The sequence below is a fragment of the Tachypleus tridentatus genome, chromosome 10 (genome assembly GCF_004210375.1).
Source record: "Tachypleus tridentatus isolate NWPU-2018 chromosome 10, ASM421037v1, whole genome shotgun sequence".
Lineage (NCBI taxonomy): Eukaryota > Metazoa > Arthropoda > Merostomata > Xiphosura > Limulidae > Tachypleus > Tachypleus tridentatus.
In genome coordinates, this window is record NC_134834.1 from 136,095,278 (window position 1) to 136,108,234 (window position 12,957).

The window sequence follows — 12,957 nt, forward strand, 5'->3', positions numbered from 1 at the left end:
AATCGTTATCTTATCGACAGCTGGAAAACACTGTGTTCTTGAATAGGTTCACCTTTCACATTTTAACTTAAACTATAACCCCACCACATCTGGAATTATTCTAGTATTCTCATTCTGAACCATTTCCAATATGTCGTCAAATCTCTTTTCTTTTTTTTTTTGAGAGAGAGGACAGAAACAAAAATTGTTTACAGTGTTATAACTGAAGTCTTAACTAATGAATCGTTTAGAAATACAATTTCGTGTTTTGTTTTATAATCATTACGTCTGTAAATACATGGTAAAACCATATTAACTCTACTACTAGAAACAAATTCGACGGCTTGACTGGTTTATCCAGTACTATACCATGACCACTTTTTTCCTACTGTATGAGTTTTCATCTATATTAAATGTGTGATCTAAATTCTAATAGCTTAAATTCATTATCTTACGCTTATAATAATTAAAGATGATGTGTCAAATAAGTATTCAATTGATCCAAGTCTTTCAATAATACTTCACCATCCTTAATACAGCTATAAATATCCAACAATTCAATATCACCAGCAAATTTTATTAATTATGTCCATTTAAATACCATTAATAAAAATAAAAGAGGCAAACGCACTGCACTATAGGTACTTTACTAATAATAAGGACCGAATTTGAAGGATTCATTTAATGACAACCTTTTCCCGTCATTCATCCAACCCGCTCCAATCAAATCAAATAGTCTTTCTCCAACCTCCACCAATGTGGTATTTTTAGTTAATTTTCTGTGTGGCTTCTTATCGTAAGTTTTTGAAAATATAAGTACACTAATTATATACTCTTTTTATGAACTAAATAACGAGTAACGCCGTAAAAAAATAGATTCATAAAGTAATATTTTCCTTCCGCGAATCTATGTTTGCTTTAGCTCATTTGTGTCTCCCTGGGGCAAGTTAAGTTCATAGACTTAAAACACCGAAATCCAGATCTTGGTTTCTTGCAGTGGACAAAACATATAAACCAGTTTGGCTTTGCGCTAGTACAATCCAATATTTTAATCAGAAATTATAATTAATCCAAGAGCTTTTAACACATTCGAATTTATATTATTGATTATTTAGTATGTTAGTAAACAACATTTAATTTTAAAAAAAATATAGTAATTCATTTTATTATCTTAAAAATATTTTTAATCATTAAAGGTCAATCTTTAAACATATTCAGCAATAAGTGACAAAAATGTTTATGCTTAATTCCCTTTTTTACCTATCGGATGTTTATACTTTAATCCATGTATTCTATTAGAATAAACACAATTTTTGTATTTGTAAGTAATCATGTTTATTCTTTTTAAATAATAGTATTTTATATATTAGTTAATATCTTACATGAAATGGCGTCATATTCTACTGAATAATTTTGTGAGGGTTCTTTTATCAGACGCTCTAGATTTTTCCCATTGCAGAACTTTATTTGCTGTTAAGTGCAAAGATACATAATGAACTGTCTGCCCACTACGGGTATCGAAATCTGAATTTTAGAATAAGTTCTCAGACTTATCGCTGAGCCACCTAGGAACACAAAAGTAAGACTGGCCTATAATTTTCAAGGCAATTATCAATAATTACTTCTTTTAAAATTTGGAGTAACATTGGCAATCCTCCAATCCCTGGGCACATGCCCATTAACCAGTGACCAATCAAAAACGAATTAGAGAAATTTACAGCTACCTTAGAGCATTATTTATGATGTTTTTTATGATTTTTGTTCAGAACAGTAACAAATACACTGCATTGGATTCTAAATAACACTAAATAAACAAATATATTTTCCCAGAAGAACTCACCCCTTTCATGCTTTCAGAGATATCAGTGACAATGACGATACGTGGAATTTCGGATCTAACAAGCTTGAATCGTGGGGTCGTGTCGACGCTCGCTCTTGGAGGGTTTCTGGAAATATTTATATAGGTACTCGATACTACATTATATGCATTCAAAATTAATTATAAATAAATAATCACGAATTTAATTTTAAAATTATAATAAGGTAATAAATACTTGATAAAAATCATAATTTAAAGTGGGTTACACTTAATACGTAAAAAGGAAAGACAGTCTAATTATCAATAACAGTTTTTTCTGTGAAAGAATTAATCTAACAGTTGTTGTTTTGAAGTACAAAGCTACACAATGGGCTATCTGTGCGCGGCCCACCAGAGGTATCGATACGCGGGTTTTAGTGTTGGAAGTCCGCAGACATACCGGCCAGCCACTGGGGGGCTAATCTAACAGCGCTGGTTTTTACATTTATGGTAACAATTACGTAAAACAGATTTTTTCGCATTATTCTTAGTTTTTCAATTCCAGATTTAAAATCAGGAATGTATAAAATTACGTTTAAAATATATTTTTAGCCCTCATAATTCATTACTGGTAACTTTGGTCAGGTGATTAGGTTGCTCAACTCGTTTCAGCCGTGGACGCGTTATAGTGTGACCACCAATCCCACTATTCCTTGGCAAATGAGTAGCTCAAGAATTAAAGACATTCTATGAAAATATTTCCCAGGCAAATGTAACATTTTGTCTTTAATATGAACACAGACAGCTATTTATGTAAAGTAGAAACAAGAATAGCTGTATTAATTTTAGTCGCCTATCTCATAATTTTATTTTATTTCTCTTGTAGCTGTTACAATATACAGTTAATATTTTCATATTTTGAATTTCTGCATTCCAAAACATATACCCGAACAATTATTTTATAAATGTTTATTAATGTATTTATACTATAATCTGTGAAGTAATTAATTATTCTTTGCATAAAATTAAAATTTTCCTTTACTTCTTCCACATATTCTTTTCATGATAAAGTATTATCATACGTTAATCTTCAAATCTTAATTTTAGACGCTGTTTTTATGATCGTTTGAAGAGCCTAAATAGAAATTTATTTAATCGTCATGCTAGTTATTCATCACCTTCTAAAACTAGCCTACTGTATTTTGTTTGCGTTAAGGGTTATTTGCCAATTTCGACATCACTAAGTTAAATTATTCATTATCTTCTGCAAAACATTAACAACTACGTGTGTGTGTTTGTAAGGTCCCAACTGACACTGTGATAAATATATTCATAAATATCACTTTATACCACAGTTGAAATCCAGAATGATTACAAATATAGTTAACATGTTATATCACATATTGATGAAAGATGAAAGGAAAAGTTTCGGTGATTAAATTGAGTAAATGGTTTAAAACTGAAATGTATAAAACGTTGAACCACATCACTCAAGTGTTTGTAAGATGGTAAAAATGTTAACAAAATTCTCTCTTAAGCAATTTACCCGCTGAGACAGCGGTCATTTTCGGGTTTATAACACTAGAATCAGGGGTTCGATTTCCTTCTGTGAATACAGTAGATAGCTCGATGGGGCTTTGCTACAACAAAACACCCACACACTCTCTCTCTCTTGAAAAAAGTCACTATATCTTCATCACATTTTTTTCATCTCTTTAAATTTTAAAGTGAAAATAATTCGTATTTCTTAAGCAGTCTTGTTTATATCCGAACTAATCAACATAAAACATTATCTCAAGTTCCCATAATAATCAGCAACCTAACAAAGAAAATCATTACCATACATAGACATGTTTTTAATTTTGAGAAATATCTGAATATCCAATAATTATCTAGATGGAAAGATTAGTTGGGCGTTTTCTATTAACATACACTATTCTAGCAAAAGTTATGTGGCACTGGTAGTTATGAATAATGCATTTCTTTATTACAAGAAATTAATAGCATGTTGGCCCACCTTTGGCCGTAAAACCTCCTACTAATTTCTAGTAGAAAGCTGGTGGTACTGTGTTCCACTTTTCCTTTAAACCATTAGTAAGCTTCACTACTGAAGAGTTCCGCATTGGCCTTACTCAAATTCTGCGTTCTAAATCATCCCAAAGATGTTCAATATATCAGGTTAAGGTCGGGGGTCGGTGCTGTCCACTACAATGTTCCAATGTTACTTTCTTCAAACCACGCGTTCACAATCCTTGAATCTGATGAATACGAGTTCGAATCTCCGTCGATCCATACATGCTCACCCTTTCAGCCGAGAAAGGGTTATAATGTAACGGTCAGTCCCACTGTTCATTGATAAAATAGTATCTCAAAATTGGCAGTGGGTCATGCTGATTAGCTGCTTTCCCTCTAATCTGTTACCACTAAATTAGGTACTGCTAGCGCAGATAGCTCGCTTCTAGCTTTGTGCGAAATTCTAAACAAACAAATTCAATCTTTGCTTTGTGTCATGAAGCGTTATCATGTTAGAAGGCGCGAGGGCCTCTACCATAAAATGTCCACAATAAACTGTTTCAGAACATTCCATGTTCCAAGTGCTATGCACTTCGATGAGTGGACCTAGTCCATGACACGAGAAGCACCCCCCGAATATGATACCACTACCTCCATACTTCACTGTTGGGACAATATACTCAGGTAACAAGAGTTTTCGAGGCACTCTTCAATCTAAAAATATCCATCAGAATGTAGCATGACTTTTTGTTCCACAGTACAGACTTCCATTGATCCACGGTCCAGGTTTGGTGTGCCAATCAACGGCGTGCATTTGTTTTTTATAAACAGATTTATCTTTCGACATGTTGTGGAATCTTACAGAATTGCCTGTAGCTGCTCGCATCTCTAAACACAGATTCTCTTGGCTCTAACAGTGAGATAGAGTAACTACGTGTAGTCTTCTTAAACCACGTCAAGTCCTCTCAGTCAATATTTTACGTCTACCTAGGTTTTTTTAACTCTTTGTCACTTACAGACTTCCATTTCTTCAGAAAATCGCCAACTGCAGACATAGAAATGTTTAATTGTAGTACAATAACACATACAGAAATTTTCCCCAAATGACATCCAACTAGTCCTTTCCTCTAAAACTCTGTTAGCCTTTACCCTATATTTGTCATTTGGCGTACAAGCTCAAAATGACTACAGAGCGAACCACTGATCACCTTTACAGGCCAAACTAGTTGTATATTTCGTAGCCATTCCCATTTTTTTGCAGTCAGAAGTATGTTCCATGTATTTTGGTAGGAGAGGGTATATGTTTCTATCTTCCTATCTTTATGTCTCCGCAGAAATACATACTGTTCTTTCTATTGTTTCTCCTTTCTTCTTCTTCCAAATACTCTAATGCTACATCGGTATGTCTGCCCACTTACAAAGTTAAAAATTTGGTTTGGGTACTCATTGTGGGAAAATCGCAGATAGTCCATTATGCTTGTTTGTTTTGAATTTCACTCAAAGCTACACAAGAGCTATCTGCGCTAGCCGTCTCTCATTTAACAATGTAAGACTAGAGGGAAGGGGCAGCTAGTCATCACCACTCATCGCGAACTCTTGGGCTACTCTTTTGTCAACGAGTAGTGGGATTGATCGTGACATATAACGCTCCCGCGACTGAAAGGGCGAGCATGTTTGGTGTGACGTAGATTCGAACCCGCGACCCTCAGATTACGAGTCGAAAGCCCTAACCATTCGGCTATGATAGGCTGTCCATTGTGCAACTTTGTGCACAACTACAAATGAGAAACACCTTACAAACACTTGTCAGTCTACTACTATTCCTTCATTTCTCAGCGGATTGGCTTAAAATGTGGTAGGTTTATATCTCGATTTAACACCAGTAAAACGTTTTGAGGATATGTTGGAGTCAAAGGTCAAACAGCCAAAAAATATGTTTCTTTTGGGCTCCTGTGTGGTCATATTTACGGCAATCAAAATTAAAAATTCGCATAAATATAATTTTCATGCACCTAACACATTGAATTGCAAAAATATGGACTTGCTTATTTTAAGTAGTTTCAGGAGATCAGAAATCACAAAAGAAGAAACAACATAATTATGGGCTTTTCTTCAATCACTCGGCCATATTTTGACCAAACGTGAGATTCAGTACAAAGATACTCTTTGCTGGTTCCAAACAGAAATATAAAGAATTTTTGAATTTCTATCTTTTGGTCATATTTTTCAGCGACAAAAGTATAATTTTAGGTTTTCCTAGATCATCCATGCATATGTTAACTGACTTACACAGGCTTTGGTACAAATATACCTTCTTGCATTTCCAAAGCAGCGATATAGACAATTTTCAAATTTTCAGTGTTTTAACGATTTTTTGTTGTGTCAAAATTGGCCATGTTCGGGATTCTGTGGTAGAGGCATGCAGCGTTTACGCATAAATGATGGCTCTTTAAGTTTATAACTTTTATACTAACTAGTTTGTCTTGTTTAACACTTCAGGAGTGACAGCTATAATACTAATTCTAGTTTACTAAAGCATGATATCATTTACTATAGCTATGTTGTCACTTATCACCTACCTAGTGTTATACAGATCACCAACAACTGACTTCGAAGATATTGTTTTCCAAATACTTGCTTTACACAAGATGTTCTGTGGATGTTTCGCATTCTTCGAATGAGCATCTTCATCACAAAAATGATCTGACTGTGTAAATCACAGAATGAAGATAATGTTTGTACACGTATATACATATAATGCACAGGTGATGTTTGTATATGTATATATATATCCACAGATACATGTATAAACATATATACACATATAGTGTTTCTTCATGTATGGGCATATATACAAAGATAATGTTTGTACACGTATATACATATATACACAGAACAATTACTTGCATTTTCCATAAACTATAATTAAATTTAGTTTTGGTAACATGCCTAATCAATTTGGGAGAGTATTGAAATTATTATTTTTGTCGTAAACGAAATTAAACTGTCAAAATTGAGGAAGTTAAAATCCTCTGATCTTATAGGGTAATCACACTACCATCAAAATGGAGATGGTGCGGGTCATGCTTTGATAAATATCTGGATTACATGTCGGTTGTTGTAATGCTTAATAGTCTATTCTATCATCTAACTGTTTTTATCAGTTAGACACCTTTTTACTATTAACTACAGATCAGTTTACCTACATTTCGCTAATAACCTGGTGCTGCCTTCAGGAAAGTCCCGAGAAGAACTGTTTCATTGTTGGTAGGGTCCGAATCCCTTATTAGAAAGTTTGCGATATCTATTCGTTTCGAATCGGATCGGTTATATTAATTGAATGGTTTCCAGAAGGATATCCAAGTGTTGGGCTGACTGAGTGTGTTATTAATTATGTGAATGCAGAAGGCTTCGTTTCTATTTCTTATTCTTACATGGGATTCATATACTATTATTTTTAACATTATTTCCTTTTATTGTATGATAATTCCAAAAATTTCAGGTAGATCGACATTTCACAATCTTGTATGTCTGTTATGCTCCTGACTTTTGATTTGAGCCGATCTTTTTTTTTTCTAATGGTTGCAGATTATCCTTACAAAAAAATGTTGTCAAATGTATATTTCTCTCCACTAGGACTATAAGTAGATTAATTTGCATTACGTGCAACTGTATTTTGCAGTAGCCTCTCGAGCTTGAATTTTGTTTCATTTCACCTATTCCCTGATGTTTACAGGAATATAGGAGAATAGGCTACGTCTCTATAACTTGGCGTATGAAAGCTTCAAGAAAGGTATCAGTGATACGTTCGTTTTCTTCTCTTTAATTAATCCTGCACTAAAAATCTTCTTTATTCTGAAAGCTGAACAGCCCATGATACCTATTAGGCTGGGGTGGTTTGATCAATAGGTTTGTTATTTACTAATGTTTGTGAATTTCGTGTAAACTCTTGTAATATATATCAGGTCATCCCTTAAGTAATGTCCGATTTTAAGTTCAAAAAATAGAAAGGAATTCAAATGCTTTTAATGTTATTTAATCAATAATGTATGTTCCATTATTATTAATTACTTCCTGCCATCGATTCACGAGCTTCTGAATGCCTCTTCTGTAAAATTCTTGGGGTTTGGAGAAAAAGAATGTAGAGAGGGTTGTTTTGACATCTTCATGTATTCCAAGCTCTTTTCATTAAAATAGTCCTGCAAACTTTGGAATAGATGACAATCAGATGGGGCAAGGTCTGGAGAATAAGGTGGATGTGGAAGTTTTTCAGTCTAGCTCTTCAATCTCTGTAGATGTGATCTTTGCTGTATGGGACCGTGCATTATCCTGGTGTAACACAATACCTTTATTATTGATCAAAGCAGACCTCTTTTCTTTCAGTGCAACATTCAATAGAATGTTTTATTGTTGACAATAGAAGTGTGATGTAATTGTAACATTGAGTGGCAGCAACTCAAAGTGGATACCACCAAACGCTTACCAAGACTTTCCTTGGGTGGAGGGCCATTTTGGGCTGTGCTGCTTTAGCCACTTTATCTGCATTGAGCCATTGTCTGCGGCTTTAACGCTTTTATAATATATACAATTTTCATCTCCAATCACTAACCTGTCCAAAAAAGATGAATTACGTTCACGAGAGTGCAGAGAAGTGCAAATGTCCACACTTGTTCTAAGGTTGACTTCTGTCAAATCTTGGGCAACCCATTTTCCAAGTTTTGACACCTTTTCAAGTTGTTGCAGATGACGGTAAACTGTTGAATGGGTTGAATTAAGCTTCTGTACTAGTTCTTCAACTGTTACAGCACAATCTTCATTAAATGTAGCCAGCAGAAAGTCATCATTAAACCCAAAAGGACGACCTGAATGTGGCGCATCATTTAAGCTGTAGTCACCTGATCTGAATTTCTGAAACCACCTTCGACATTTTCTTTCATTGAAAGACTCTACACTGTTTCGTGTAGTTTCTGTTGCATTATTCCCTTTTTAAAACTCATAAAGTATTATATGCCTAATGTGACCCTCAGGCACATCCATCTCTATAAATACTTATTTGATTAATGATCTGAAATAGTGGAGTTGGGTTAGTTTCTTTTATTTGTATGAACATTTTTATACATGTTCTACTACATATTTTAGTCACTAAAGCCTTCTACAAAGACAGAAATAATGATACACTTTCTATATTAAATTTTAGGACATTACTTGTGGGATGACCTGATAAGTTAAGTGTCTTGTATGTAAGCATATACATTAACTATCATCTTCTATTTCTAGTGTGAATTGTATCGATGAATGAGAGAGCTTTACATCAGTCTTTGTAATATGAAGACCCGCGATCAAATCCAACCACTAAATGGAAAACACCCATCTTCAGAAATTCTCTGAGGAGTATATCAAACTAGCAGACGGAATGTAAGGTACAACTAATTAACAGTAGCCAGTTAGTATTTATAGTTAGATAGTCGTATATTCCACTAATCATACAATGTTACTTTGTCTATTAAATGAAACACGTTTCGTTGGTAAGCGGCTCTAACTGATAAGGTGAGCTAATTATTTGATTTCATCTCCTTGCGGTGACCTGTTGGACTAAATGTGAGCATCCCCTCTTTCACTTCAAATAGGAAATCAAAGTTGTTCTCAAACTATAAGAAAATCTAGTACAATAAATACGATTTAAAAAATTTCAAGTAGACTTCACATTTTGCTGAAAAGAATAATATATTTTTAAAGAAAGAATTAAACCACTGAATAACTCTCATTTTTTACTTACACGAGAAAATTCCACCAACGACATAAGCGATACGTTATCAGAATTATTATTTGCGCGGTCACTGTTCACTCTGTACGTACAAGAAAGCCTGTCCAGTAAGTCACCAGAAGAGTCAAAAGCTTTTTTGGGGTCACAGGTTTCATTAGTCAGAATGTTGCTGAAAGTAAGAATTATTAATAATTAACCAAAAAGAATCGTAGAAAGTGTACTGAAAAAAATTAATACATACTCAAATAATTTCTCCCAGGACAACCGTTTAGACAATATTTGCATAAAGTTTGTTCATTGTAAAGGGTGGCTCAAAAGCGATAAGGCTTTAAAATGTGTACAGAAGAAATGTATTGCCTGAGAGCAGTTTACATCTAGATAACATCCTGGAAATACAAACCTAAAAAAGATGTAATAGGTCAATTCGAAGAAATTTTTTCATTGTGGATATTGCTGCTAGTACCGTTTCTATAACGACTAAAAACAATAAAGTTGTATTTATTATGTTTCAGGTTCTTACTACGTTGTACTCTGATGAGTCAACGATACACTCACTGACTTATAACGCTATAAGTTCTATTTAGTCGCTATTTGAGTCACTCTATGAATAATTACATAAAACAAGTTAATTCGACATTGTTTTCATAAATCATGTATCTCAGTATTCATTATTTTATTTTCTATATAAACACAAAACTACACAGAGATATGTCTGTGCTTTATCCACGACGGATATCGAAACCCGTTTTCAAGTGGTAGAAGTCCGCAGACATACCGATGGGCCACTGAAGGGCGTAGCTGGGTACTGCACTTGTGGAATAACTTGTTTACTTCTAAAAGAATTAGAAAAATAATATCTCTATTGAGATATTTTAATAAGGAGTGTGTTTGTGTTTTTTCTTATAACAAAGCCACATCTGGCTATCTGCTGAGTCCACTAAAGGGAATCAAACCCCCTAATTTTAGCGTTGTAAATCCGTAGTCTTTTCTCTGTGCCAGTGGAGGACTTTAGTAAGAAATAGATAATTTTAGACGTAACATGGTGAAGATTAAGCTCTCAACTGAAAATATATTTTCAGTTATAAATAACAGTTTTTTAATAATTTCTAACTATTGCATTCAAGTTGATTTATAAATGTATTTAATAAAACTATTTTAATTTAAGAACTCATTGAAAGCAAGAGTGCACAATGGAATCAATTTCAAAATTGTTCAAAAATATGAGCTGTTGAAGTCTTCACCAGTAGCCGCGGCACTTTAAATTCTATTAGATAGGCTTAGAGTATTTTCCAACCTGGACGTTGCACCTGCCAGTGCATATTTTTAAAATTCAGAGAGTAGTAAACTTTGGGGTGGTGGCAGGGGGCAGACAGAAAAGTTTTGAGAGTTTCAGAGTTACGTTTCTTATAATTAAACCATTAGAAACAGAGGTTTTAATTTCAACACTTTTGAGAAAAAAACATCGTATTGGTGTGTTTGTCCCAAGTACAAGGACTCCAAGTTCAAAATAATCATTAAAAATTGATGCATTACCAATGTGTGTTACCACGACATATTTTCTTTCGGTTCTTTTTGTACGTAAGTAATAGTAATGAATGTGTGTGAAAATGGTGTATAATTTTGCCGAAATAAAATATTTTTAAATTTGCAAATAACTATTATTGCCTGATATTTTTTTTTTATTTTAGTAAACTATTTTAATTGCCTAAAAAGTTATTAGTAGGTGGATTAAGTGCTCAGTGTTTATTAAATGGTACACTAGGATTCACTGGAGTAACTTTATCTATGATACCTTTTTTTCTCTCTCTCTTTTAATTGTCCTCTAGTGGTACAGCGGAATGTTTGAGAAATTACAATGCTATAAAACGTGTTTCGATACCCGTGGCGAACAGAGCACTGATAGCGGATTGTGTAGCTTTGTGCTTATCTGCAAATAAAACTTATGCGTACAAAATGGACATTTTATTTAAAAGTTTCTTTTTAGATATTTCATATATTAGCAACTTCAAAATAAACATTTATACTAATTAAATGACTTTTTTAACGAGTTTCATAACTTTATTTTACTAATTAATATGGAACTTTAAAATTAAAGAATATACAATATAAAAGTACGCTATGTTTTACTGTGTTTTCATTTTAGTGTACAAACACGCGCTTTCTTCAGGATTCTGGTTATTCAATATCATTGATGTGTTTGACTTACTATGTAGTTCCAGCATCCAAGATCCGCTGGTAGAGTCTCACATCTCCTGGCCATGCACATACAGACGGATATACGCCGTTAGTCATCCTGCTCAGAATAAATAGTGGCTCGATCCCTGTTCGAGGAATCCCTGCTTCTGCCATGCGTAATTCAGCGAGGAGCAATGTTGGCTCAACATACTCTTCAAACACTCCCCAGCGATGTTTTGCCCAGTGTTGTATTAAGCTGCGAGCTAGAAGATATGTCATCAGTATAAAAAACAAATACGTTCACGATTAAACTATTAACACTCAATATTTGAGGGTCGCGGGATCGAGTCCCCAATAGTACCAGACATGCTCGCATTTTGATCTGTGAGGGCGTTATAATGTACGATCAATCCTACTATTCGTTCGTAAAAGAGTAGCCCAAGAGTTAGTGGTGGATGGTGATGACTAGTTGCCTTTCCTCTAGTCTTATACTGCTAAATTAGGGACGGCTAGCGCAGATAGCCCTCGCGTAGCTGTGCTCAAAATTCAAAAAAAAAAAAAAAAGCAAACTCAAAATATGTTCATACATATACCGTGTTTCTCCGATAATAAGACCTACCCATAAAATAAGACCTAGTGTGATTTTTGGGGATAGTTTTAATATAAGCCCTACCCTTAAAATAAGCCCTAGTTAAGAGTGGCAGGAAGAGGAAAGAAATACAAAAAAAATAATTTATTAATTAGTTTAATAGTTAGTTAATTAGTTTGTTTAAGTATTAATCAGTTAGTTTAATAGTTTAATAATAGTTTATTTTAAATGGTTAGTTTAATAGTTTTACTTTGTAACTTCATTTTTTTAATATATCAAAATAAGACATCCTCCGAAAATAAGCCCTAGTGTCATATTTTGGAGTTAAAATTAATATAAGCCCTGTCTTATTTTCGGAGAAACACGGTATCGTACGGAGTGAAGCATAACACTAGAATACATGTAACGAAACTGATTTAATACTACTACATCTATTATGTACTGCATAAAATTTTGATACAAAATTACATCGGATTTACACATAATTATATCAGCAGTAAACACGAATGCGTATAGAGCAAGACTCAGACTGCAAGAGTTTTGAATAATTGTAAGACACGAAGAATAATTATATATTTTATTGTCTATCAGCATTCTGCCTGTATCATTATTTGAAACCAATTTTAATGACACTTTATA

The 12,957-nt window shown here is 33.7% G+C and overlaps 1 protein-coding gene across 1 annotated transcript in view; it reads right to left on the reverse strand.

Moving 5' to 3' along the window:
* The window catches only part of LOC143230402 (calcium-activated chloride channel regulator 1-like), a 44,214-nt gene that overhangs the window by 19,692 nt on the left and 11,565 nt on the right, over positions 1 to 12,957 (reverse strand). The window contains exons 3-6 of the mRNA XM_076463910.1: positions 11,761 to 11,992; positions 9,567 to 9,723; positions 6,370 to 6,497; positions 1,820 to 1,925 (exon numbers count right to left, since the gene is read on the reverse strand). Of these exons, the coding sequence (XP_076320025.1) occupies positions 1,820 to 1,925; positions 6,370 to 6,497; positions 9,567 to 9,723; positions 11,761 to 11,992 (623 nt within the window). The remainder of the gene's footprint in view (positions 1 to 1,819; positions 1,926 to 6,369; positions 6,498 to 9,566; positions 9,724 to 11,760; positions 11,993 to 12,957) is intronic.